Here is a 25,124-nt window from a genome sequence, read left to right as displayed (position 1 = left end):
GCTACCTCCAGCAGAGGTAACTCCTGAGGCAAGCCCAGGTCCCCACTCCCCTACAGGCTCAGACATTTTAGAGATGGGGAAGGACTAAGGACTAAGATGGCCAAGGACTAGCAAAAGGTTCCATGATTTGGGCCCAGGATCAAAACAGGCCTGGGGTAGAGTCAGGGCAAAATCCAGCATCAATGGTATTCCCACCCAGCTCTTTCTGCTACAACTCTTGGCTCCAGCAGGACCTGAACTCGAGACTCCTAAGGGACGTTCTCATTTCACTTCCTATTTGGAATATTAGAGCCAAGCCTGAGCCTGTTCAAACCACAAACTCTTAGGGAAGAAAATCAACTTATTCCCTGGATATGCCTTCACACCCCCATCCCCGGCCCTCCCACAAGGCAGGGGTCCCCACCCAGCGGCCACACATGGACTCATCCACAGAGCGACTTCTCTTTGAAAAGTGCTTTATTTCAACAAGATCTAAGTTAGGTGCATGAAAACATCAAAATGTTACAGACATTTATGGCTCCCTCTGAGGCCTCGTCAAATTATGTTAGGATACCCAGATGCATCAGTTTATAAGTTCAGAACCAAACATTGAACCGGGTCATGTACCATTGCTGAAGGCAAGTTATGATAAAGAAACGAATACCTCGCGAAGCTAACATAAGTGGGGAAACCCTGAAGAAACACTAGCACTAACACACCAGAAACCATCAGCCGGGGAAGCCGGTCTGCAATCTGCTGAGAAGGCTCCGAAGGACAAACTGGGCTTTCCCTTCCGGGCTTGTTCACGTCTTGTGCTCGGTTCAAACACAGGGGGGCGCTATAACCTCCCGTGGCAGGGGAAACGCTTTCCGTTCCACTGAAAGAAGGGCTGCCACGTTTCTCTGTATTTGCCTGTCTTGGAGATTCTCGTCTCACCTGACTCAAGCAGGACTTTGTGTAAAACAACTTAAGCAGTAACTCGGAAATGTGTGCTACGGCCTCAAGGATGCTGGGAACCTTCCGTGCTTGCTATCTCCGCTCCCACATCATGGTTTGGCCACGAGACCCTGAAATTCCCCCGCTCATAGAAAATTTCTCTCTTGGCCGTTTATCTATGACACCATATTCTCTGTGCCGTGGAGCTTGGTATTTTTCGAGGCGGGAGAAGGGGGAGGAGAGTTTCTTGCCCTGCTGGGAGCCATTGCACCTCTTTGCTCCTGACACCAAAATAACCACCCGACCCTGCAGAAAAGAATTTGTGCCAAAAAGTTTTACATCTGAGAACAGATTTGCGTGTGTGTATCATTATATTTCAAAGTCTTATTATCTACAACGGTGATTAAAATGTCTATATGGGGATCTCCAGGAGAGTGTATTGTTTTCTTTCTGCTAGGGAGAAGGACAGGGTGTGAATATTTCTCCTTGAAGTCTCAGACCAAAACCTCAGCTCTTGGTCCTAGCATGGGACCTAGTGGGTGGATGGCTAATCTGATCTCCTCTCTCTTAAACCTCACGTAGAATTCAAGTCTATCAGCCTGGAGCCCGGCGCACACATTCCTCACCAGCCCGCACAGGCAAGCCTGCTGCTTGTGCTTGTCAGTCCTTCCCCAAGATTCCCCCGCCCTCCTACGCCCCCCTTTAACTCTTCACCTGCCCATGATCACTGAAAATGTGACCTTGTGCTTAATTCCACCAACACCTGGCAGAACGGACCCCATCCCCCGCCCCCAGCCAGATGAGACTCAGGCTTTTCCTTCATTTGGTCACCTTGTAACACAAGCCCCCAGGAAAAGAAAGCCAGATGTGGCTAGCCTGCTTTTCACAAGTTAGGGAAAAAACCCTATAAATTGGCCTTTTGTTCCTCACCCAATTTCAGGTTCATTGCACGCAATTACATAAAACCACACAAATCAGTAGAGGAATTCAAAGCTGCAAAGCCATACGATACCAGTGAGAAAATCCGGCTCCACACCATGGAGAAATGTCTCTGTTTCAGCCACTGCTATTTCAAAAGACCTTTCCAAAATTCCTGATGGGGTTATTAGGATGTGAGAAATGATCTCCAAACAGGGTGGGCCAAAACGGAAAAGTACAGCCCGTGGTAAGGGGAATGTATCCTGTAAGATGCGATTTCCCCTGACTTTCACCTTGACACCCGCCCCCCTCAACCCCATCTTTAAGAGGCCAGGTCTACCCTACGTTTTGCAACATTTCCATATTGAAGCGATTGTAGTGCTAGTGCAAATCAAAGAGAACTTTTATAAACCAGAAGTCGCCATCTAACAAAAGTTAGAAGTTAGTCAGCTGCTCTGTGGAAATTTTTCTGCCTAACCCACCAAGGAGAGTTATGGGACCAACACAGGCTTTGAACATTCAAAATAAAAGTAACTGGAAGAGAATTTCATAGGTCATTTTTGCAAATGCAAAACTCAGGAAGTCTGTTTGCATTCACCAACCAGCTCTTTCCCAGCTCTAACAAAGGAAGCCTCTCCCCCTGCCGCAGGGGTTTTCTGTGCATTTTGCAGGAGGCCCACCAAGGGGTATGATGGAGACTAAAGCCTCCGGATTTCCAGTCCACGCCCCATAGGGCTGGTGGTGCTGTCCCCAAAGAGGAGGTCGCCTTGCTAAGAGACCCCCGGCAAGATGCCAGGTGGCAGCACGCCATCTTTGTGAAAGTCAACAAGACCACAGCTGCGAGCCATCTAACGAGGCTACGGAAGCCACAGAAGGGAGCAGGGGGCAGGAGGGGGCAGGAACGGCTCTGCTGCAAGCATCCACCTTCTTTGCAGACACGGATCAGTGGCTCTCCTTCCGCCAACTGCCAGGTTTCCCAAACCTTTCTTGGAGAGGAGAAGAGATGGGGACACCCTCCCCCAACAAGGCTGAGACACCTGCTGCTCGGAGCTCCCACCCTTGCCTGGTTGATCCTCTGCTCCCAGCATCTGTCTGTCCCTCTTCAAACTGTACCAGCCACATTGATGCCCAGCTACCCAGTGGTCTTCCTGAGAGGAGACACAGGGGAGAGACTGTCCTACTCTTTCTCCCCCATTTGGGGTCTGTTCCAAAGATCATCCAGGTGCCTGCTCAGAGAAGCTCCACCCTCCATGTGCACCTGCATATGGCAGCCCAAAGAGCTTCCCTGAGCCCCACACTCAGCCAGTAGCAGGGTCCTCCTCATGCTTGGAGTCCATCTCCATGCATAAGTTGAGGGCAACTTGCAAGAATCCTATGGTTGGGAAGAAGAAACCCTTGGCCTTGACCTCAAACACATGGCTTCAGCTCCAAGTGCAGGGAGAGCCCTTGATGATGGGAAATGGGCTGGCCTCCCAGGCATCTGTCACTTCAGCAAGGAGCTTCTGTGATTCCCTAAAGAGGGAAACTCTGGTCACCACCCAAGAACAAGTCCAGGTCCGGGCCATACTAGCCAGTTGGCCACGGAAAAACCCATGAGACATTTCCTTCGACTCAAGGAGGTGCCAAAGAGTTGGGGTTGGCCTCCACGGCATGGGGTTGGCATGCTGAGTGAGGCATCAGTCTCTTCTCTTCTCCTAGGCATGGCCACAGAGGTGAGGACAGAGGCAGAATCCACACAGATCACATACATCTTTGTTATTTTAAACAAAGTTTCCAGTGTAAAAACTTGTGGGTTTATTGCATGTATCCCACAGATGATTTATCTTTCTCTTTCCATCCGACCTTCCCCAAGGGCATGGGGTGGCTATTTTGTTAATTTCCAATGCCCAGTCTTTCTAGACGTACGGGGAGGATCTCCACCAATATATAAATACCCCAAAAGGTGTGTGCGGAAACCCCTTCCCTTCCAAACATGCATGGCTGCTCCCTGGCCCTTGAGGGAAGACATCAATGTCAACCCCCCAGGTGAGTGCTGGTGGCTCGGAATTCAGTTCCGTGTAAATATCAGGTAGGCACGTGGATATGTACCATGTGTGCACACGCGCTTACTAGTGCATGCGTGTGCTCAAGTGCATACACACACACACACACACACACACATACATGTTGGGTCCTTATAACAAAATTCAAAAGTCCTGTGAGTGAGAGAAAGGAGAGGAGCGTGGGGATCTGAGGATGGGGAGCTGTCTGCTGGCTTCTCCATCCTGCTGTAGGCAATGGATGGTGGTTCCGCAGGAGCTGGAGGGGTCTGTAGCTACACATTTCCATGGAAGGAAGGATCCCAGCTTCCTGTGCGTCTTCTCGTGCCAGTGGCGGCCCCTGTGGCGTCTGGATCCCCTCCTTCGTATGGCTCAGATTGTTGCTGGGGTCTCGGCCATCTCTTCCAGCCTCTGCCGGATCATGAGCCGGAGCACAGTATACCTGGGGACAGGAACAGCTACAATGGGCAGCAGAAAGCAACACATGCTCCCTCTTGATCTTCCCCCACAGCCTGGGTTCCTGGGAGCCCCCTGTCAGTCCCTTCACTTCTATCAGTGGCCCAGCCGCCAGCCACCCTGTGTGGCCTGTGTTCATTTCCGCACCCAGAGGAGAGGAACTGAGCAGACCCAATCCAAACTAGACAATCGGACTACAGTAGCATTCAGTAAATGTTAACTGCTTTCGCGCGATCATCATTGTTAGAGCAAATAGAGCATTGGCGCTATTCTCCAGGGGCAGAAATCAATCAATTGTTCTGCCGTATCCATGGAAAGCTGTCCACTTTACGAATAAATATGGCAAAAATATTTAAAAATTGTAAAATTCTCCCCAGAGAAATAGGGTGAAACAGGTGACGGGGATTGGGAGGTACGAACTTCCAGTTATAAGATAAAAAGTCACAAGGATAAAAAGTGGAGCGTTGGGAAGACAGTCAATAAAGTGTCAAAACGTTGGATGGTGACAGATGGGGACTTCGCTTATCATGGTGAGCACTGAATAATGTATGGAACCGTTGCATCGCTACGCCAGACGCCTGAAGCAAATATAACACTGTATGTCAACGACACTACGATCATAAAATTTAAAAAAAAAATCCTCTCCAGAGAGAAGTTTTACTGGACTTTTCAAGCCAAATGTAATTTCCAGAAGAGAAGTGTTGAGAAGGAAGAAGGGTAGGAGAGAAGGATTTCAGAGGTAGGTAGCTCAGGCTACTTTCCACCACTAAGAAAGCCTTCCTGAAATCCCCAGAACATTTTTCTGTCCCACATCATAATGAGAAGCTGACCCAGGAAGCAGAGAGAACAACACACTTAAGCATTGTGTCCCCATCCGAGATCCACATGAGTCACAGGGAGCCCCTAGGAAGAAGGTCCCCAGGACCCAGGCCCACACAGCCACTCAGCACAGTCCCCGGGAGGCCCGGGGTCCCAAGAAGAAGCCCAAGCAGCTGCCCCGGGTACGGCCACACGTACTTGCGCATCAGTTTCTTGACTTCTCGATCTTCTTCCTCTTGGAGCTTCTGAATGAAGCTTTTTAGGACAGGCATCTCAAACTTTATGTACTGGGCCACCTGGGGAGGAAGAAATCCGTCTGGGGTGCGTGCACGCCCTATCCCAAACTTATTCCAATTCCTTTTGTTGTCTGTCTCATGCAAGGTGCAACGGGGAGGGAAACCTATTTCTGCTCAGATCCAAGATTTCTTTAAAGGCTACAGTAGCCAAGCCCTGTTCATCTCATAGCTGGCACAGAGTTTGTGGTGACGGTCACTCCCTATCCATGACACAGATCTTAGAACTTCTCATCTCTCATCCCATGTATCCAAATGCACGACAAGCTGCTATCCAACATGCAAAGCACTCTCTCGTGAGGCAGTGATGCTGAGAACACCTGAACCCCCAAGTCAATAGACCTGTACGTTCTGCCCTATCGGGATTCAGGGACCCATGGCTCAGGATGATAATTTGCATTTGGAGTCTCACACGGGCATCCAAATGGGAACTTGCTCCAGAGAGGCCGTGGGGGGGAGGGTGCCCCCAGGTGAGCTGAAGTTAAAGCAGCTGTCCCCTCGCCACCACAAGAATCTCCCTCCTACTCGATCAACTCTTTTCCATGGGAAAAGCCTATTCATGTCGAGCTGCTCTAAGACTCGTGGCTTGCTTTGGTCAATGGAACATGTGTGGACATGATATAAGGTCCGTTTGAGTGGAGGTTTCAGAGGAGCTTATGAGGTTCAGTCTGGTATCTTGCCCTCCAGGCACCTGCCCTGGGAAGTGTACCCCAGGAAGCCACTACCCCTCATACCTGGGTCTCGGACTGAGACGTGCCACACACATCTGAACTCAACCCCAGGCTGGGAGCAGAGCAGGCAGCCACCAGCCTGCGGTGCCCTGGGCAAGAAAGTGAACATTTGCTGTGGCAAGCAGCTAGGATTTGGAGATGTTTGTTACTGTAGCAAAAGCTGACTAACACACAAGATAAGGGAAAATCCCTGCCAACAGCTTCAAGTTGCTGAGAGAGGTCTGCAGAAACTTCTCAGCCTTTACAGTACCCTAGGAAGGTTAAAGACATTTACTCTTTCTGTGTAAACCACTTTGTGCCAGAACATTCCCTCAACAGCTCCCCCGGCGCACGCCCTCTGCCTAGCTTTTGTGTTCATTCTCCCGGCCTCATGACCATTCCTGCTTCAAGAAAACCTGGTATTAAAAGTAATAATAATAAAAGAAAAAGAAAGAAAAAATTAAAAATTAAAAAAATTTTTAATTGTAATAAAATGTTTCATTAAAAATAAAATAAATAAATACATTTAAAAAATAAATTTTAAAATTCAAAAAATAAAATAAATAAATTAGAATAAATAAAAATATTTAAATGTTAAAAATCAGAAATTTGAAAATGTTTTAAAGATGGAAAAAAGTAATAAAAAATAAATTAAACTTTAAGAAAGAAAGAAAAGAAAAGAAAACCTGGTATTGAGGAATGGCAGGAAAATGGGACTTGGTCCTTGGCCAGAAAGTCAAGCTGCACGTCACCCAAGCAAATCTCCGTCCTCCTGAGGACAGACCGCCCACCGGAAGGGGACTCACGTCGTAGGTGATCTCCTGCACCTGGTCCTTCTCCATAAGAAACACTTTGGAGACTTGCTCACACGGTCCCTGGAGGATTCGGGCAACCAGAGGGTAATCGGTGTTCTTCAGCTTCTGTTTCTCTGGAACCACACACACAGCCAGGAACAGCCCTGAGTTTGGCCTGAGGCCTTTCTCACCGTAAGAAGCGGCCAACTCAGGGGCCCGGATGGCCCAGGCCCCTTAGAAGATGTGGCCACGTACGTCAGGAGACTGAATTGTGAATGAACAACTCTGGTTCAAAGCAACCATTCCCTCCCCACTCTCCCTGACAAAACTACCAGGTTCCAACCCCGCTGTAAGACGCTGCATGGGAGGAATCGGTTTCATCTACCTCTCGAGAAAATCCGGTCGCCTTTTAAATAAGCAGTTAGGTTTTAGACCACCTACGGCCTTCCCCAGTGGACTCAGACAGTGGCCCCACCAGCCTCAGGAGCAAACAACATTTGGAACTTTCCAAAGGCCAAACAACAAGCAAATGAGGCCGATTTGAGGGACGTAAACATTTTCAAGTACACTGTGTTTTTCAGACTTACCACCGCTGGTATGGACCACGTACAAAGCAAACTCCTCTGCGGAATTCTCGATCTGAATCAGAAACAAGAGATGCTTGAAGAGAGTGCGTATTTACATATCCTACCTCTGAGCCATTCCTTCTGGAACGCTGCAAAGCTAAATGGATTTTCAGTGCTTCTGAGGGGGAGCCGTTTCTCTCCAGCTCTCAGAAGGGATGAGGAGAGGGGCCGATCACAGTCGATGAGAAGGACTCACCTTTCTGGCACCCTGCCAAGCACTGGGCAACACACTTGGCCCGTGTTAACTCATCTCATGTTCCCGACAGGCCCTCAGCAGGGTCCCGTGAACCCTCATTTTACAGAAGACGAAGGAGAAGCACAGGGAGCTTAAGTCACTATCTCAGCTCCTCCAATCAGCAGGTGATGGCTGGGGATTTGAACCCAGAGACCACCAGCTGACAGTGGCCTCAGGGAAAAATGGGGATCCTGGTCTCCTAAAGATTTCTTATAAAGGGATAGTGTAAAACCTGCAGAGTAACAGGACTTTACGGACTCATGCACTAGAACTTGCATGTGTACTGAAGTTCATTTTTCAGAATACGCTTTCAAATGTGTTTCAGAAGCCAGTCTGTGCCTGGGCTCTGAGGTGTGTGCCTGGGGCCTGGGGTCTGTGCCTGGGCTCTGGGCTGCTTCTCAGAATTCAGCGGACCAATCTCCTGCCATTTGCCAAAGAGTTTCCCTGGTCCTTGGGCTTCGGATTCAGTGGGTCTGCTTCAGGGCTGGGGACTGGGAAGCTGCTTGGCTAACAATCTCCCTTGGGATACTAATGCCACTGGGTCGGAAGACCCCACGCCCCCTTGCTCAGTGCCCCTCGTTTACTGCACAGTCTCCACGGTCCCCCTTCCCACCTCGGGGGCGCCACAGGCCCCTGCGCCACCCCTCCAAGGCCAGCCCACGGAGGGAACTTGCCTTGAATTTGTTGAGCAGCAGCTTCAGGACCTGGGGGGTGGTCATGGTGCTGTTGATGCGGACGTTGGTGACGGAGCCATAGGCTGGCGTGAACACCGATGTCTGTCAATAGAGGGAGACGGCTCAGGGTGGAGGTGGGGACAAGAGGGGACAAGAACTGGGCCCTAAAACCCAGGTGTCCTGGCCCCATGACCTGGGGTAAAGGGCACAGTGACAAGGGCACTCTCCCTGTGCACCCTGAGAGTCCCCCTCCTCCCCCACCCCACCCCAGAGAGTTGTGCCTAACTCCGGTTGTCTCCTCCCCACCGTCCCCATGGGAAGCTGGAGGGGTCTGAGCTCAGCAAGGAGGGGGAATGGACCCAGTAAGGAAGGCCCTCTCGCCAAAGAAAACACGCACAAGGCTCCTTCTACTGTGACTTCAATGCAAGGGGTCTCTGACCCCTCCTGTGAGGCACTTGCTTCTGGGGCTGGATTCAGACCAGGCAGTGGGAGGAAAGGAGGATCACCTAGAATTGGCGGGGGGGCGGTCGGGTAGTGCACAGACACCCCCTGATTTGAGTCCTGCAGCCCTGCCTCAGTGGGTAGCACGCAGCTCACAGAAAAGTGAGACCACCCAGCAGCGAGAGGCCCACGGTATAGGAAGGGGGTACATGTGGATTTTCCAGGGAAAATCTGATGTTTGGGGGTCATCTCACCCACCACCCTATGGGGGGCTCTGATCTGGGGTCCCTCATCCCTCCCAGAGGCCGTAGAGCCTGCAGCCCACCCATGACCCAAGACAGAATAGCAAAACTTGGCTTCCCACTCATCTGTAGCCTTGAGGTGGCCGCTGCCCAAGAAGAGGCCTTATTCCCTTGGAGCTACCCCTAGCCCCTCCCCTCCCCCATCCTCTCTACCTTGTGGTTGTAGAAATGGCCATTGATGGAGAAGCGGTGGCGTCTGATTCGCCTCTGGTCACCGGGTGTCCTTACGTTGCCACGGCGACGCACCCCAACATCACTGCGTGTGCGCATCAGCTGGGGGGTGTCTTCCTGCAGGGGCTTGAGGCCCCTGGAGTCTAAGAGGGAAGGGAGAGATGAGCTCCATCTGCCCAGCCCAGGGTTGTGGCGGTTTGCACACAGTCCCTTCTTTGTGGCCAATGCTACCGTCGGTACCAGCCACGGCCTCCCCCTGAAATACATTTTATCAAAACAGTATTTCTTGCCGGGGCAAAAAACTATGGTATAATTTATGGAGAAGCAATACAGTGACAAGATTCAGAGGAGAGACTCGAGAGCCAGATTCCCAGGGCCAAATCCCAGCTCCACCATTGCCAGGTTTCACTAACCCCTCTACACCTCAGTTCCCTCATCTATAAAATGGGCATACTAATAGCACCCCCATCACGGGGCTGTCGTGAGGGTTTCCTGAATTAATTCACGCAAAGCACTGAAAATAGTGTTTGGCACAGGAGAAGCATGACATAAGGACCTGACAGTATTTATCAAAATTACAAATGCCTCAGACCTAGACACTCCACTTGAACGCATCCTACAGACATGACAAATGTGTGAAATGACACGTGTCCAGGGCCACTAACTGCCGTTTGTCACAGCAAAAGACTGGAATGACTTCAACGTCCATCAGCAAGGAGCGATTCAGCTCTCGTTTTCTCCACACAGTGGAACACAGCTGGATAAGAAAGCCAACGTTCTTTATGGATTTGTGTGGAACACTCCTCAAAACAAACCAACAGAAACAGGGATGTACAGAAACAGAAAAGAGGAAGAAAAGAAATGACCTCCAACCATAAAGGCATGTTGCTGTGTATTTGCTTTTCCCTGTCTAGAATACCTCAGAAAGAATGCCTTTGAGGATTTTCCAGGGAGGGAGCCACTTATGGTGGGGAGAAGAAATGGGGGAACTTCCGACTGCCTCCTTTGAACACTCATTAAATCTCGAACCATGTGACTTTTCTTAATTCCATTTACAGCATCTAGATCACATCAGTCCTCCCAAAGGTGAGCCCAAAGTGGGACCCTTCCTGCTGCACCTGTACCTGTGGGGCTCGGTGTCTGCTCGCCCTCGGGCGGGGCATCCGCTTCTGAGATCTGAATGTTGGGCATGGTGAGGGGCTTCAGGATGGTGCTGGGGAGAAAGAACACAAAACGGAGACTGGTTCAGTTCCTGCAGGGGTACCCTCCCTCTCCTGCAAGAGCACTTGGCCTGGGCCGGGCTGGGGACCAGCACAGCCCAGTGCGGGCAGCCCGTGAAGCTGGCCCTGCTCACAGGCTGAGCACTCTTTCCCAGCATCCGCTCCAACATAAGCCCCCAGTTCATCAAGCCCGGGATGGAGAACACCAAAGAACAAAATCCAGGTGTTGTCTGCACTATTTCTGAGCACATACAGGTTCTACGGCATATTTGGAAAACGCTGTAACAATGAGCATTGCTTCTCCAGACAAGATTCCAGTTCAGATCCTTTTCTGTTGGAGGAGTAACTCAGAAATTGCTTCTGGCATCTTCAAGGAGGAGAAGCACAATACGCTGGCTGCCCACGAGGGTCAGAGCAGCGTTGGAAGGGCCACTGATGATAGTGTCCTTGGGGTTGCCAGACGGGATGCTCAGCCAAGCTGGACCCCACACAGCCAGCCTGAGCAGAGGCCCAGATAACTGGCAAATGACCCAAAAAGAATAATGACTGCAACTCAGAGATGCATACTCCAAATCAACAGGAGATTTGAGCAGAGAGGAGAACCATATTTAACCCATTAGGACCATTCCATAGTAAGAAGAGCATGGGCTCCCTGGGATCCAGTCGAGATGGGACTTAGGATCCGGGGATGACAGTTTTAAGGGAAGACAATAAAAACTGAAAATCTGGAAGGACTCCCCACTGTGGTCTAACTCTGGACTTCTGACCACAGACTGGAGCTGGGGAGGGCTGCTCCCACCGCCCACTCCCTCACCGCAGCAGAAACTGGTCTCAGCCCCCTTCTTAGCCCAGTGGCCCAGGTATTTGCTTGATTCTAGCCGGCGTTGGGGATGACATTCGTTACAGGTCCTGACAACCCGCTCAAAAGCCCTGACGGGTTTCAAGAACCAGCCAAGCCCAGCTTGATGTTGCAGGGAAGGGAGGAGAAATGAGTGTGCGGAGTGAAGGACGCGCCAGCAGGTTCAGCCAAAAATCATGCAGTCAACAGCATTCTCAAAATCCCCTCGTGGAGGGGATGCAATGGAACACAGCCTGGGCGTCGTCCGGCTGCGGCCATGGAAAGGGTTTGGCCCGCAGAAAATCAAAGAAGGCAAAAGGGCTGAAATCAAATTAGAGCGTGAAACTAGCCAAGGAGATGAAGCCCGAGAACCTTGACCAGACATCCCAGCAGCCGATGGGACGGGCGACTTCTCTCCTAAAATTCCCTGGGAAAGAAAGCACATCAGCTCCAGGGCTTGGCCACCATGTAGGCGTCTCTCAACTTTAGAGAAAGATGGATTTGGCTGCGGAGTTGAGCAGAATTCCAGTGTGTCCAACAGAGATGGCTTAGGTCCGGTTGAAAACAGAAAACATGTCACCGTGGTTTTGGCTGGGAGGTCAGCACACATCCCCCACACTCTGGCCTCAGGGCAGCACCAGCCAATTTGGGGACGGAACACGGCCGGTCACTGATACCCAAAACTGAAGTCCCTGAAGGAAGTCCCAGTGGAGAGGGCAGGCCTCAAAACATGGCACTTGGCTACTCAGCTGGCAGCAGAGGGAGGGGGCGACCAGTCTTGGGCTTTGCAGACCTTGCAGTGGGAATCCAGAGGAGGGAGCCTCCCAGACTACTGACTGTCACACTGTCACCCAGCTCCGGGTGTGGCCTGAAGGAAGCAGTCCCCTGGCTGGCCTCGCAGGAGCGGTTAGGACAAAGTGTGATGTTCCTTTTCTTCTTCCAGGTTCCTCCACCCCAAGTCATGGAAAGCTTTGGAGACAAGGTTCAAGCCCTTGCTGTCTCCAGAGCAGGGTCATTCTATAAGGAGTGGTCCCCATGGGGAGATGCCGGGGCCGGCTGTCCATTAGAAATCTGTAGGTGAGGCCCAGCTCACCACGAGCTACACCCCACCCCGAGACTCAGAAATTCTCTGTGAGGGAGGACGCACTGCAACCAGGCCTTAGCGTTTCTCCCCTCTGATGTGGTGACAGGCACAGTGGCCTGATCACACCAACACCTGCTCCTTCCTCCTCCTCCTAAGCCTAGAACAGGTACATAGTGTAGGTGGGGAGAATGGGGGCCAGGGTCAAGGCTTGCTGGAAGAAGGTGGCATTTCTCTGCTCAAGGACATTTAAGAACAGAACCCCAGTCACCCCCGGTCCCCTCTCTCTTCACTCACCCCTGCGCCCCCAAGTTACAGCCAGAGTGCCAGGAGGAAGAGGACGGCGGGGGGCGAATACGCTCATTGTCATCCTGCATCTGTAGACGGATGGGCCGTCGCAGCCCCCAGGATATGTTCAGCAGCCCCTCCACGATGAACTCGTCTTCCTCCTGCCCACAAAGCAATTGGCACCGTGAGCCAGCCCTGAAAACCCCGCAGAAGCCAGCAGCACGTCCAGGGACAATGGACAGAGCCCCTGACGCGTCCTGGCCGGGCGCACCCAAGTTACACCCGCAGGCCAGCTCTGAGACACACCCCACCGCAAACGACCCCTGACGCCCTGAAGATAACCTCAAGGTCAACACAAAAGTTGCCTTGAAATCAAGCACATGTGTGTCAATTATAAAAAGGGTGGGGGTTTTTTTGTTTTGTTTTTATACTTTAAAGAAAGAAGAAGACATCTCTTAGAGTGAGATGAGCCTTGCTAACGGAAGTCAGAGCCAGATTCTCGAATTAGCTACTTTCCCTCCCCCACTATGGGAAGATATGTCTTTAGCTAGAACGTATGCTTACCAATCTGACCTGCTGGATGAACGAGATTTGCAGTAACATTTCCCCAAGTTTGTTCTATCGAATACTACTAGCTCCTCTCGCAGATCAACCGTTCCCTTAAATAGGGTGTCAGGCGATCATGAGCTGGGAGAGGATATGTTCATCAGATTTCTTACTAGCATAACATCCCAGAGCCTTTAATTAGCTAATGTGCTACATTATGGCTCTCCAAGAGGTGACTAAATCCTCTAAGAATTCCAAATTTATACTCAAGGGGGGTTGACTGCTAACAAGTTAAACATCAGACCCTTCTAAGGGCATCGGTGTGTTTTGTCTCAAAGAACTGAATCTCATTTATTATAATGAGTCTCTTTGTAATCACAGAGCATTCTGAGAATTTATTCTATAAGACACACTGCTGAAAAGCTATCCAAGGACCAAAATCTTACAAATGGCTGAGCCACTCACTACGAGAAGCTTTAAGGGCAGTGCCTAAAAGGGTCAGACCTTTTAGAGGGTCTCAGAAAAACCTACAGCTGTCAGACCTGGGCCACGGCTACGTCCTCGGGATGAGCCACATGGATGAAGAGGACACCCGGCCAACAAACAACTGACCCAGATCCCAGGATCATCGACAGAGAGGAGGGAAGAGCCAAAGATGGCAGGAGAGGAGGAGAACAACTTTCAGGCTGGTAGGGGTCTTGGGGGGAAAGGCTTTATGTAAGAGCAGGCCGTATAGAGGGCCTTCTAGCTGGTAAAGCCTGAGGCTGGCATGCCTACTGTTACATAGTATGATTTTAGGACAGGATTTAACCCACAGTAGGACTTTGCCTACATGGACTGGTTTGAGGGACACAGAAAAGGCCACTGCATCTCACATACTCTCCCCAATGAGCCTGCCCTTGTAGCTGAAATTCTACCATCTGATATCTGTTTCTGTGGATTGAATCACCATGGTTTGATGAGCTGAGAATGTGTTTAGAAGGTATTACACACGTCTTATCAGCCTAGAACACTTGAGTATAAATTACTCCACCTGGCTCCTCCATAACTCACCATCTACCCGATAACAGGCTTTAACGGAAATGGATACGGGATGAGTAAGCTTAGATTCAGGCTGGGGGCTGGGAGAAGCCGGACAGAGAGCAAAGGGCATCCCAGGAAGGCATCCGAGGAAGACCACTGCAGTCATACAGAAGGGCCAAGTGTTTCCACACCGAGCTGACTGATGTGGGCCCAGGTGTGTAAACACAGAGGACTGGGTAAGATTCCTGAATTGCCCAAGAAGAAAGAGCCTGCTTGAGAGCCATGGGAAAGGATCATTTCATGAACGTCCCCTTTGAAAGACCCCCCTCTGAAGCAGAGGCTACCCCAGGCTCACATCCCCAGGAATATCTCTGGAACAGAAAAGCTCATCCTCATTAGAACAAAACAAGCCTGGGATCTCCTTCCAAAGAACTCCAGGGGCTCCCGCTCACATCCTCAATGAGAGACCACCCCTGGGTGGGGGTAGGAGAGGCAGGGACCCCAAGACCCTGGAGACATGGAGACAGACTGGGCTGGCCCACAGGCTTTCCCTGCGGTGTCCTTACCTCACGGTGTCGGAGCTGCAAATTCTGGCCTTCATAGTACAAATTGTAGGTCTTCAGATGAAGGAGAAGTTCGTTCCTTAGGGCAAGCGAGATACAAACTGACATTCTCAGCTGAAGCCACTTGTAATGCACCTGTTCCCTCTTTTCTCACCTCCAACCTGGCCTTCAGCTGCCCCAGTCTGGGTGTCCGTCCACACATGCGTACACACACACAGACACACAGCCACCACCCCCATCTCCATTTTCCCCAGGATCAAGGTCAAGAACAGATCCCACCTAGAAGAGACTGAGTGTGAGGAACAACTCCAGCAAACCCAGGCTCGCAGCTCTGACAACACTCCCCAAACCAAACTCCACACGCAGTCCTTGGTGAGATTCACAGAGGCAAACACACGACTAAGTCCACATACAAGGCTGCTGGGGCCCCACTATCTTTTCTTCCTCACCCCTGCTGTGAGGACAGGGCAATCAATACAGGCTTTCGGGAGACTCAGGAACTTCTAGGCTTTGCAGCATGTTAAAAGGGACGGTCTGGACCCACTGACTAATGCTTCAGAGACATGACCTTACAGCGTGTTTAAAAACTCACAAATTGGGGCGCCTGGGTGGCTCAGTGGGTTAAGCCTCTGCCTTAGGCTCAGGTCATGATCCCAGGGTCCTGGGATCGAGCCCCGCATCGGGCTCTCTGCTTGGCTGGGAGCCTGCTTCCTCCTCTCTCTCTGCCTGTCTCTCTGCCCACCTGTGATCTCTCTGTCAAATAAGTAAATAAAAATTAAAAAAAAAAAACCTCACAAATTCCTGTCAACAGCGCAGAGGATGAATAAAGGAAGCTGTAGTCACACAGTGGAATGTTACATAGTAACAAGAATATGAATGAGCCACAGCCCCCACAGATGGATCTCACAGAAGTTAGGTTGAGGAAAAGATGCCTGACTCCAAAGGCCACGTATTATATGATCCCATGTATATAGAGTTCAAAATGGGTGTTAGAATTCCGGATAGCAGTTCACCTCGGGGAGCAGTGACCACAAGAGGGCAGGAGGGGATTCTGGGTCCTGGCAATATTCTGTTCTATAAGCTTTTATCTTTTTATTCTATTCTAAGTGCTTTCAAGTTTATTAAAAAAAAAAAAATTGGGGTCGGTGCTTGGCTGGCTCCGTGGGAGGGGTGTGTGACTCTTGATTTCAGGGTAGTGAGTTCAAGCCCCATGTTGGGTATACAGATTATTTAAATAAATAAAATTTAAAAAAATGTTTTCTTGCAAATCTCCCTCTGAAACCCTATATTAGCCTCATTTGCTGTTAAATCCTGGTTTTCAGGTGGCCCCTGGAAACACAGCTCTACTGAACTGAGAGAGAGCAAGGACTTCCCACCTTTGTGATTTGGACGAGGCCTCATCCAACTTGAGAACGATATACTCGTTTTATCTGAAGGTGCATGCTAGTGCCTGCGGGCCGGGAAGGCAGGGGCTTGAAGACATCACCCTGTGCTCTTGCCTACTCTCAGGCAAAAGTTTGGACTCTCTGAATGCTGCCATTCAGTGGAGCGATTTGGGGCCACACCAGAGGTCAGAGCTGGCTTGAAATTCCAAGAAGCTCCTGACAAGTTAAACCTAGAAAAATCGGAGTCATTCTATGCAAGCCTAAATAAATTAGTTGAAAAATGTGACTCCAAATAACCTAACGCAAAAGCTGCTTGGGACTTTTGAGCACAGAGATCTAAAATGACTGGCCAGTCAGTCGAGGGCCCTGGAGAAATCCCTCAGTGAAGCAGTAAGAACGAGCCACAGTTCACACAACTGCGTGTCTGTATGTGGCCAAATATGTGTAAAGGAATTAAAACAATTTGGCCTTGGATGAGTTAAACATTTAGGTCAGATAGAGAGCATTCAGTATAAGCGAATCCCTGTGCTGGATAGAAAAATCTATTCTCAAACTTATCATTTGAAAAAGTCCATTTTGGCTCCCATTAGCAAAAAAAATCTGAGCTCAAGAGATTTGAGTGCATATAAAGCCATAAGACTGTCTCTTTCTGTTCAGGGGTCACCTGTGCGCATTCTGGTCAGACCCCCAGCTGCACAGGGATATGACCCAGCAGGGACTGCCTCAAGGGACACCACAGACAGCGCAAGGGGCAACCACCATTAATTCCTCCTTCCAGGACACCATCTGTGTCTTGAAGGTCCCCTTTGCTTTGCTGTCCATGACATGGAGCCCCTGCCACCCATGGGCAGAAGAGGCTCTCCTGCCAGGGGCTTCCATCCACGCAGGACTGGCCACTGGGGGCACAACACTAAAGCCAAAAATCTTACTTGGAGATGTATTTATCTTGTCCGCACGGGACGAGGGAGGTTTGGTGACTGTAGTCCATTCTTCTGTTCTCTTTTCATCAGAAGGGGAGACCTATGTTTGAAAAAAGACAGAGGTCAAAGTCAAGTTGGGTCCTTAGGGACGCAGAACTTGGGCCAGGGGAGGGGGCACATGGCTCTCTGTTCCCCAGATCCACAGCTTGGGCAACCCAATGCTGACCCAGGGCTAGTGAGATACCACACTGCTGGTTGCTGCCTCTGCTTGGCACAGCCTCTGGGGGAAAAAAAAACACCCAAAGGGGAGACTGACAACCCTTGGAGGGCCCCAGAACAAATGCTCCAGTCACTAAGAATGTTGATGCCCAAGGTGGTCCCAAGGGTGACCAACGAGTCTTCCCTGAAGAGAACTTCACCATGCAGAATAGAGATGTGTCTGTCAGGGAAGACTCGAACTCCACTAAGGTACACTAGAGACTGGCCAGCCACCTGAAAATGCCCAGACAGAGCTGGGCACAATGAATCTAGCATAGACACCTACAATCGCCATTAAAATAGGATAAGGTTTAAGGCAGTTAATTACCTGGGAAAATGACAACATGTTATGGAAACAAAGGTTACAAAACCATGAGTTCAAGTTTGTTTAAAATATATGTAAGCCTAGGGGTGCCTGGGTGGCTCAGTGGGTTAAAGCCTCTGCCTTCAGCTCGGGTCATGATTCCAGGGTCCTGGGATCAAGCCCCGCATTGGGCTCTCTACTCAGCGGGGAGCCTGCTTCCTCCTCTCTCTCTGCCTGCCTCTCTGCCTACTTGTAATCTCTGTCTGTCAAATAAAATAAATAAAATCTTTAAAAAATATATATATATGTAAGCCTAAAATATGTGTGTGTGTATATATACATATATATGTATATGTGTGTGTGTGTGTGTGTGTGTGTGTGTGTGTACATAATCTGAAGGTCCTGAGTCAGTCTCATATATATATATATATATATATATATATATATATACACATTAATATGAATGGGTATAAATATTCAGATATTCAGATATATATGACAGGGTTTCTCAGCCTCAGCACTGTCGACATTTGGGCTAAAACATTCTTTGTTGTGCAGACTGTCCTCTGCATCGGAGGGCACTGTTAGCAGCATCCCGGGCCTCTACCCATTGGATGCCGGCAGCACCATCCAGTCATGACGATCAAAAATTACCCAGTGTCCCCTGGGGGCTAAACTTCCCCCAGTTAAGAATCCCTGGCATGTGTCTATCTGTATATAAAGGAATGAAGGATTGGCTCTCTCTGGGGAATGACATTACCTCCAAGTTTTTTCCAGCATTTTGTTATGAGAATTTTCAAACATAAAGATGAGGAAGAAGACAATGAACAGCCATGGATATATGCTTATTCTACCCTTAACATTTGCTGGGGTGCCTGGGTGGCTCAGTCAGTTAAGTGTCTGCCTTTGCCTCAGATCATGATCCCAGGCTCCCAGGATCGAAAGAGCCCCACATTGGGCTCCCTGCTCAGCGGATGGTCTGCTTCTCCCGCTCCCTCTGCCCCTCCCCCACACTCGTGTTCACTCTCCCATGGTCTTCTCTCTCTCTCAAATAAATAATCTTTAGCGTGCCTGGGTGGCTCAGTGGGTTAAAGCCTCTGCCTTTTGGCTCAGGTCATGACCCCAGGGTCCTGGGATTGAGCCCCGCATCAGGCTCTCTGCTCAGCAGGAAGCCTGCTTCCTCCTCTCTCTCTGCCTGCCTCTCTGCCTACTTGTGATCTCTCTCTGTCAAATAAATAAATAAAATATTTTAAATAAATAAATAAAAGTCTTTAAGAAAAATTACTATCCTTATCACACAGCTGTCCAGCTATACATTCCTTTATCTATTCAACAATCCATCTTATTTTTTATGCATTTCAAAGTAAATTACAGATAAAACAAGTTTCATAACTTAAGAAGATTGAGATCATACCAAGTATCTTCTCCAACCACGGTGGTATGAAACTAGAAATCAATAGGAGGAAGAAAACTGGAAAATTCATGAATATGTGGAAATTGAACAACACGCTCCTGAACAACCAATGGGTCAAAAAGGAAATCAAAATGGAGGTCAAAAATATCTGGAAACAAACAAAATGGAAATAGAGCATACCAAAAGTTATGGGATACAACAAAAGTGGTTCTAAGATGGAACTTTATAGCAATAAACACCTACATTAAGAAAAGAGAAAGATCCTAAATAAACAACCTCGAGGAACTAGAAAAAGAATAAACTAAGCCCCAAATTAGAAGAAGGAAGGAAATAACAAAGATCAGAGCAGAAATAAATGAGAGACCAGTAAAACAATAGAAAAGATAAGTGAAACTAAACTGGTTTTTAGAAAGGATGAACAAAATTGACAAACCTTTTGCTGGACTAAGAGAAAAAACCCAAATAAACAAAATTAGACATGAAAAGGAGACATTACCACTGACACCAGAGAAATGCAAATCATCTTAAGAGACTACTATGAACAATTATATGCCAATAAATTGGATAACCTAGAAGAAATGGATACATTTCTAGAAACATATAATGTACCAAGATTGAATCATGAAGAAAAAGAAAATCTGAATAAACCAATAATGAGTAAGATTGAATTTGTAATCAAAAACCTCCCAGGTTTTGAAAAGAAAAGCAAAGCCTGGGACCAGATGGTCTCACTGGTGAATGCTACCAAATATTTAAAGAAGAATCAATACCCAATCCTTCTCAAACTCTCCTAGAGAACCAAAGAAGAGGGAACACTCCTAAACTCATTTTATGAAGCCAGTGTTACCCTGCTACCCGCAGCCAGGTAAACATACCACCAGAAAAAGAAAACTACAGGCTGATATACCTAAAAAGAGTGAGTGTAAATGTAAAGATTCTCAACAACTAGCAAAGCAAATTCAACAATACATGAAAAAGATCATACAATATGATCAAGTAAATCACAGGATTTACCCCTGGGATACAAGGATAGTTCCACACATGGATATCATATATGATTACCTCAACAGATGCAAAAAAAGCAATTGATAAAATTCAATATCCTTTCATGACAAAAACTCCAACCAATTAGGTATAGAAGGAATATGCCTCAACATAATAGAAGACAGACATGACAAGCCCACAGCTAACATCATACTTAACAGTGAAAACCTGAAAGCTTTTCTTCTGCAACCAGGAGTAAAACAAGGGTGTCCACTTTCACCACTCCTATTCAACACAGTACTGAAAATCCTTGCCAGGGTCTTCAAGCAATAAAAACAAATAAAAGGCATTCGAGTCAAAAAGGAAGAAGTAAAATTGTCTCTGTTTGCATAATATGATCTTATACATAGAATATCCTAAGGACACCATGGGGCCCCTGGGTGGCTCAGTCAGTTAAGCGTCAACTCTTGATTTTGGCTCAGGTCATGATCTCAGGGTTGTGAGATTGAGCCCTGAGTTGGGCTCTGCTCACAGTGGGGAATCTGCTTCTCTTCCTCTCCCTCTGTCTCTCCCCTGACTCATACACACTCACTCTCTCTCTAAAATAAATAAATCTTTTTTTAAGAATCTTAAGGATTTTTCCAAAAAACTGTTAGATTTAATCAATGAATTCAGTAAAGTTGTGGCATACAAAATCAGCATACAAAAATAGTTGTGTTTCTATACACTAACAGCAAACTATCTGAAAAAGAGATTTAAAAATCCCATTTACAATAGCATCAAAAAATATAATTCTTAGGAATAAATTAACCAAGTGTGTGACAGATCTTCACACTAAAATTGAATGATACTGATGAAAGAAATTGAGAAAAATAAAATAATAAAATAAATGGAAAGATATCCCATGTTCATGGATCAGAAGAATATTGTTAAAATGTCCATACTACCCAAAGCCACCTCTTGATCAACAGAATCCTTATCAAAATTCCAATGGCATTTTTCACAGAAACAGAAAAAATAATTCTGAAATCTATAGGGAACAACAAAAAAACTCAAACAGCCAAAGCAATCCTCAGAAAGAACAAAGCTGGAGGCATCACGCTTCCTGAATTCAAACTGTATTACAAAGCTATAGCAATCAAAACAGCATGATGCTGGCATATAAACTAATGGAACAGAATTAAGAGCCCAGCAATAAACCCATGCACATGGAATTAATATTTGAGAAGGGAGCCAAGAATATTCAATGAGGGAAGAATAGTGTCTTCAATGAATGTTGGAAAAATTGGAAACTCACATGCAGAAGAATGGCATTAGACCCCTATCTTATACCAATCACAAAAATTAACTTGAAGGGCACCTGGCTGGCTCAGCCAGTACAGCATGCAACTCTTGAGGTCATGAGTTCAAGCCCCATGTTGGGTGTGGAGGCTACTTTAAAAAAAATAACTTGAAATGAGTTAGACCTGAAACTGTAAAACTCTAAAGAAGAAAACAGAAATAAAGTTCCTAGGCACTGGTCTTGGCAACAATTTTTTGGATATGACACCCAAGTCATGAACAAAAGTAGAAATAAGTAAGTGGGACTACATAAAACTAAAAAGCTTCTGTACAGCAAAGGAAACAAAGAGCAAGATGGAAAGGCCACCTACAGAATGGGAGAAAATATTTGCAAACTATAAATCTGGTAAAGGGTTACTATCCAAAATATATAAGGAACACAGAGAACTCAATAGCAAAAGAAACCCAACAATCCAATTAATAAATGGGCAGGGAAACTGAATAGACATTTTCCCAAAGAAGACATACAAGTGAACAACAGCACAGAAGAAGATGCTCAATAGTAGGTTGTTAGGGAAAAGCAAGTCAAAATCACATTATCCCCTCATTTGTGTTAGAATGGCTAGGTATCAAAAAGACACGAGATAACAAGTGTCAAGAATGTGGAAGGATAGGGCACCTTGGGCACCACTGGTGGCAATGTAAAATGGTGCAGCCAATGTGAACAACACTACAGCAGTTCCTCAAAGAGTTAAAAATAGAATTAGCATATGATCCAGCAACTCCACCTCCGGGTATATACCCAAAAGAACTGAAAGCAGGATCTTGAAGAGATATTTATACATCCACATCTATAGCAGCATAAAACACAACAGCTGAAAGATGGAAGCCACTCAAGTGTCCATCAACATATGAATGGATTAGCAATTCATGTTAGACACATACCATGGAATATTCTGCAGCCTTAAAAAAGAAGGGGATTCTAACACATGCTACAACATGGAAGAACCTTGAGGACATTCAGCCAAGTGAAATAAGCCAGCAACCAAAGGACAAATACTGTGTCATGCCATTAATAGGAAGTCTCCAAAGTAGTCAACATCATAGAAACATAAGGCAGAAATTTGGTTGCCAAGGCTGGGGAGGAGCGGAATTAGTGTCTAAAGAATAGAGTTTTAGTTTTGCAACATTAAGCATTACATGGATGGATGGTGGTGTTGCTAGGGCAACAACGGGAATGTCCTTAATGCTACTGAACTATGCACTTAAAAATGATGAAGTTGATACATTTCATGTGTATTTCACCATGATATAAAAGAGAATGAAAGAGGGAGGCAGAAAAGACAGTGTGATGGTGATACAATGTGAAAAGGACACAATCTGTTGTTGCTGGCTTTGAAGCTAGAGGAAGAGGGTCACAAATCCAAAGAACATGGCGGCCTCTAGAAGCTGAAAAGGATGAGCAAATGAATTTTTCCTTAGGTCCTCTAGAACACAGCCTTGCTGATACCTTGATTTTAGCCCAGTGAGACCCTGTAGGTACTGACCTAAAAAACCCTAAGATCATAAATTTGTGTTGTTTTAAGCTGTTATATGTTGACACTTTGTTAAAGGAGTCGCAGGAGACAAATACAAGAGGCCACCTAATAAAGGGGGCATTGGTGCAGGGAGGGGAGTTGAAGGCTGAGTTTCGTTCTGAAAACTCAGTTCCCAACTGTGTACCCAAAAGTGGTATCCTAAGGACACAGTCATTCTTTCCAAGTTCTAAATTTTAATTTCTTGATTTTTCCTAAAAGGAAAAAAAAATCATAAAAATTGGAGTTCAGGGGTGCCTGGGTGGTTCCGTAGGTTAAGCATCCAACTCTTTATCTCAGCTCAGGTTTTGTTTTTGTTTCTGTTTTTAAGACTTATTTATTTATTTTACAGAGGGAGCAAGAGAGAGCTCACACAAGCAGGAAAGAAGGGCAAAGGGAGAGGGAGAGAAACCTTCTAGCAGACTCCACGCTGATCAGAGAGCCTGACATGGGGCTCGATCCCAAAACCCTGAGATCATGACTGGAGCCAAAACCAAGAGTCAGAAACCAAGAGTCAGATGCCTAACCGACTGTGCCACCCAAGGCACCCCCTCAGCTCAGGTCTTGATCTCAGGGTCATGAGTTCAAGCCCTGCACTGGGCTCCATACTACTTAAAAAAAAAAAAAAAATCAGAATACATATGTACTGCGAAGAAGAAGGAGGAGGAAGAGGAAGAGGAAGGGAAGGAAGGAAGGAAGGAAGGAAGGAAGGAAGGAAGGAAGGAAAAGAACGAAAGAAAAAGAAGGAGAAAGAGAATCAGACTGGTAAGAAAGTTCTATGTTTTTTTAAGTGATAATTACCCATAACTAGTCAGTGCCCACTTTTTAAAAAAGTATCCATTCTAAGAGAAAAACAGAGCAGGAGGCAAACCAAAAGAGACTCTTAACTAGGAAACAGACTGAGGGTTGTTGGGGGTGGGGGATGGGGTAACTGGGTGATGGGCATTAAGGAGGGCACTTGCCGTAATGAGCACTGGGTATTATACGCAACTGATGAATCACTGAATTCTACCTCCGAAACGAGTAATACAGTATATGTTAATTAAATTGAATTTAAATTTTAAAAATGGGAAAAAAGTCCCCTTCCTATGAAGGTTTATTTATTTACTTATTTATTTATTTTTTATTTGACAGAGAGAGAGACCACAAGCAGGGGAAGCAGCAGGCAGAAGCAGAGGGAGAAGCAGGATTCCCACTGAGTAGGGAGCCCAAGAGGGACTCGATCCCAGGACCCTGGGATCATGACCTGAGCAGAAGGCAGCTGCTTAATCCACTGAGCCACTCAGGCGCCCCTATGCAGGTTTAAATGCACAAATTTCACAATCACTTCTCGTATGCCTGACATGTATGTGCCTTTTGCCCTTACTGATGGTGATTCAACAGCAAAGAGAACAGGCACAGCCCCGTCCTCAAGATGCAGTAAGAGATGGATAACAGGAGACTGTTCTATCAAGGGAAGCAGGTGCTAGGGCAGCACACAGAAGGGCACCTAATCTGGACATGTATGGGGTCCCAGGAGCTTTCTTTCTTTCTTCCTTTTTTTTTTTTAAGATTATTTATTTATTTATTTGACAGAGATCACAAGTAGGCAGAGAGGCAGGCAGAGAGTGAGAGGGAAGCAGGCTCCCCGCCAAGCAGAGAGCCCGACGCGGGGGCTCGATCCCAGGACCCTGGGATCATGACCCAAGCCAAAGGCAGAGGCCCTAACCCACTGAGCCACCCAAGCGCCCCTCCCAGGAGCTTTCTGAAGGAAGCATTGTCTAGGCTGAGGCCTCCGGGATGAGAAGGAACTGGCAGAAGTTTAGGGCAGAGTGGTCCAGATGGAAGCCACATGTATCCCAGAGCTGTGCAAAATGGGGGAGGAGGGTGCTTCTGGGACCTTAACCATGTCAAGGAGTTCGAGGTGCCACGGGAGGTATGGTAGGCTGAATAATGGACCCAAAGGTACCCAGGTCCTAATCTAGGGAGCCTGTGAACATTACCTTGTACAGTACAGGGAACCCCCCAGGTGTGATTAAATTAAGGTTCTTGGAATAGGGAGACCATCCTAGG

At 47.5% G+C, this 25,124-nt stretch overlaps 1 protein-coding gene across 8 annotated transcripts in view; it reads right to left on the bottom strand.

Moving 5' to 3' along the window:
* Positions 1-438: 438 nt before the first annotated feature.
* The window catches only part of RASSF2 (Ras association domain family member 2), a 41,550-nt gene continuing 16,864 nt past the window's right edge, over positions 439-25,124 (bottom strand). For 7 of the 8 annotated variants that reach the window (XM_047745408.1, XM_047745412.1, XM_047745411.1 and 4 more), the window contains 10 exons: positions 17,267-17,357; positions 14,956-15,031; positions 12,830-12,981; positions 10,512-10,606; positions 9,376-9,536; positions 8,480-8,581; positions 7,532-7,583; positions 6,957-7,078; positions 5,346-5,443; positions 439-4,314 (listed from right to left, as the gene is read on the bottom strand). In XM_047745408.1, coding sequence (XP_047601364.1) covers positions 4,245-4,314; positions 5,346-5,443; positions 6,957-7,078; positions 7,532-7,583; positions 8,480-8,581; positions 9,376-9,536; positions 10,512-10,606; positions 12,830-12,981; positions 14,956-15,031; positions 17,267-17,325 — 987 coding nt within the window. In that variant the 5' untranslated portion in view covers positions 17,326-17,357 and the 3' untranslated portion in view covers positions 439-4,244. The remainder of the gene's footprint in view (positions 4,315-5,345; positions 5,444-6,956; positions 7,079-7,531; positions 7,584-8,479; positions 8,582-9,375; positions 9,537-10,511; positions 10,607-12,829; positions 12,982-14,955; positions 15,032-17,266; positions 17,358-25,124) is intronic. The other variant, XM_047745415.1, reaches the window with a different exon arrangement.

Source organism: Lutra lutra, chromosome 9, assembly GCF_902655055.1.
Source record: "Lutra lutra chromosome 9, mLutLut1.2, whole genome shotgun sequence".
Lineage (NCBI taxonomy): Eukaryota > Metazoa > Chordata > Mammalia > Carnivora > Mustelidae > Lutra > Lutra lutra.
The sequence above is the reverse complement of the archived record's forward strand: the minus strand, read 5'-3'. Positions and strand labels throughout refer to the sequence as shown.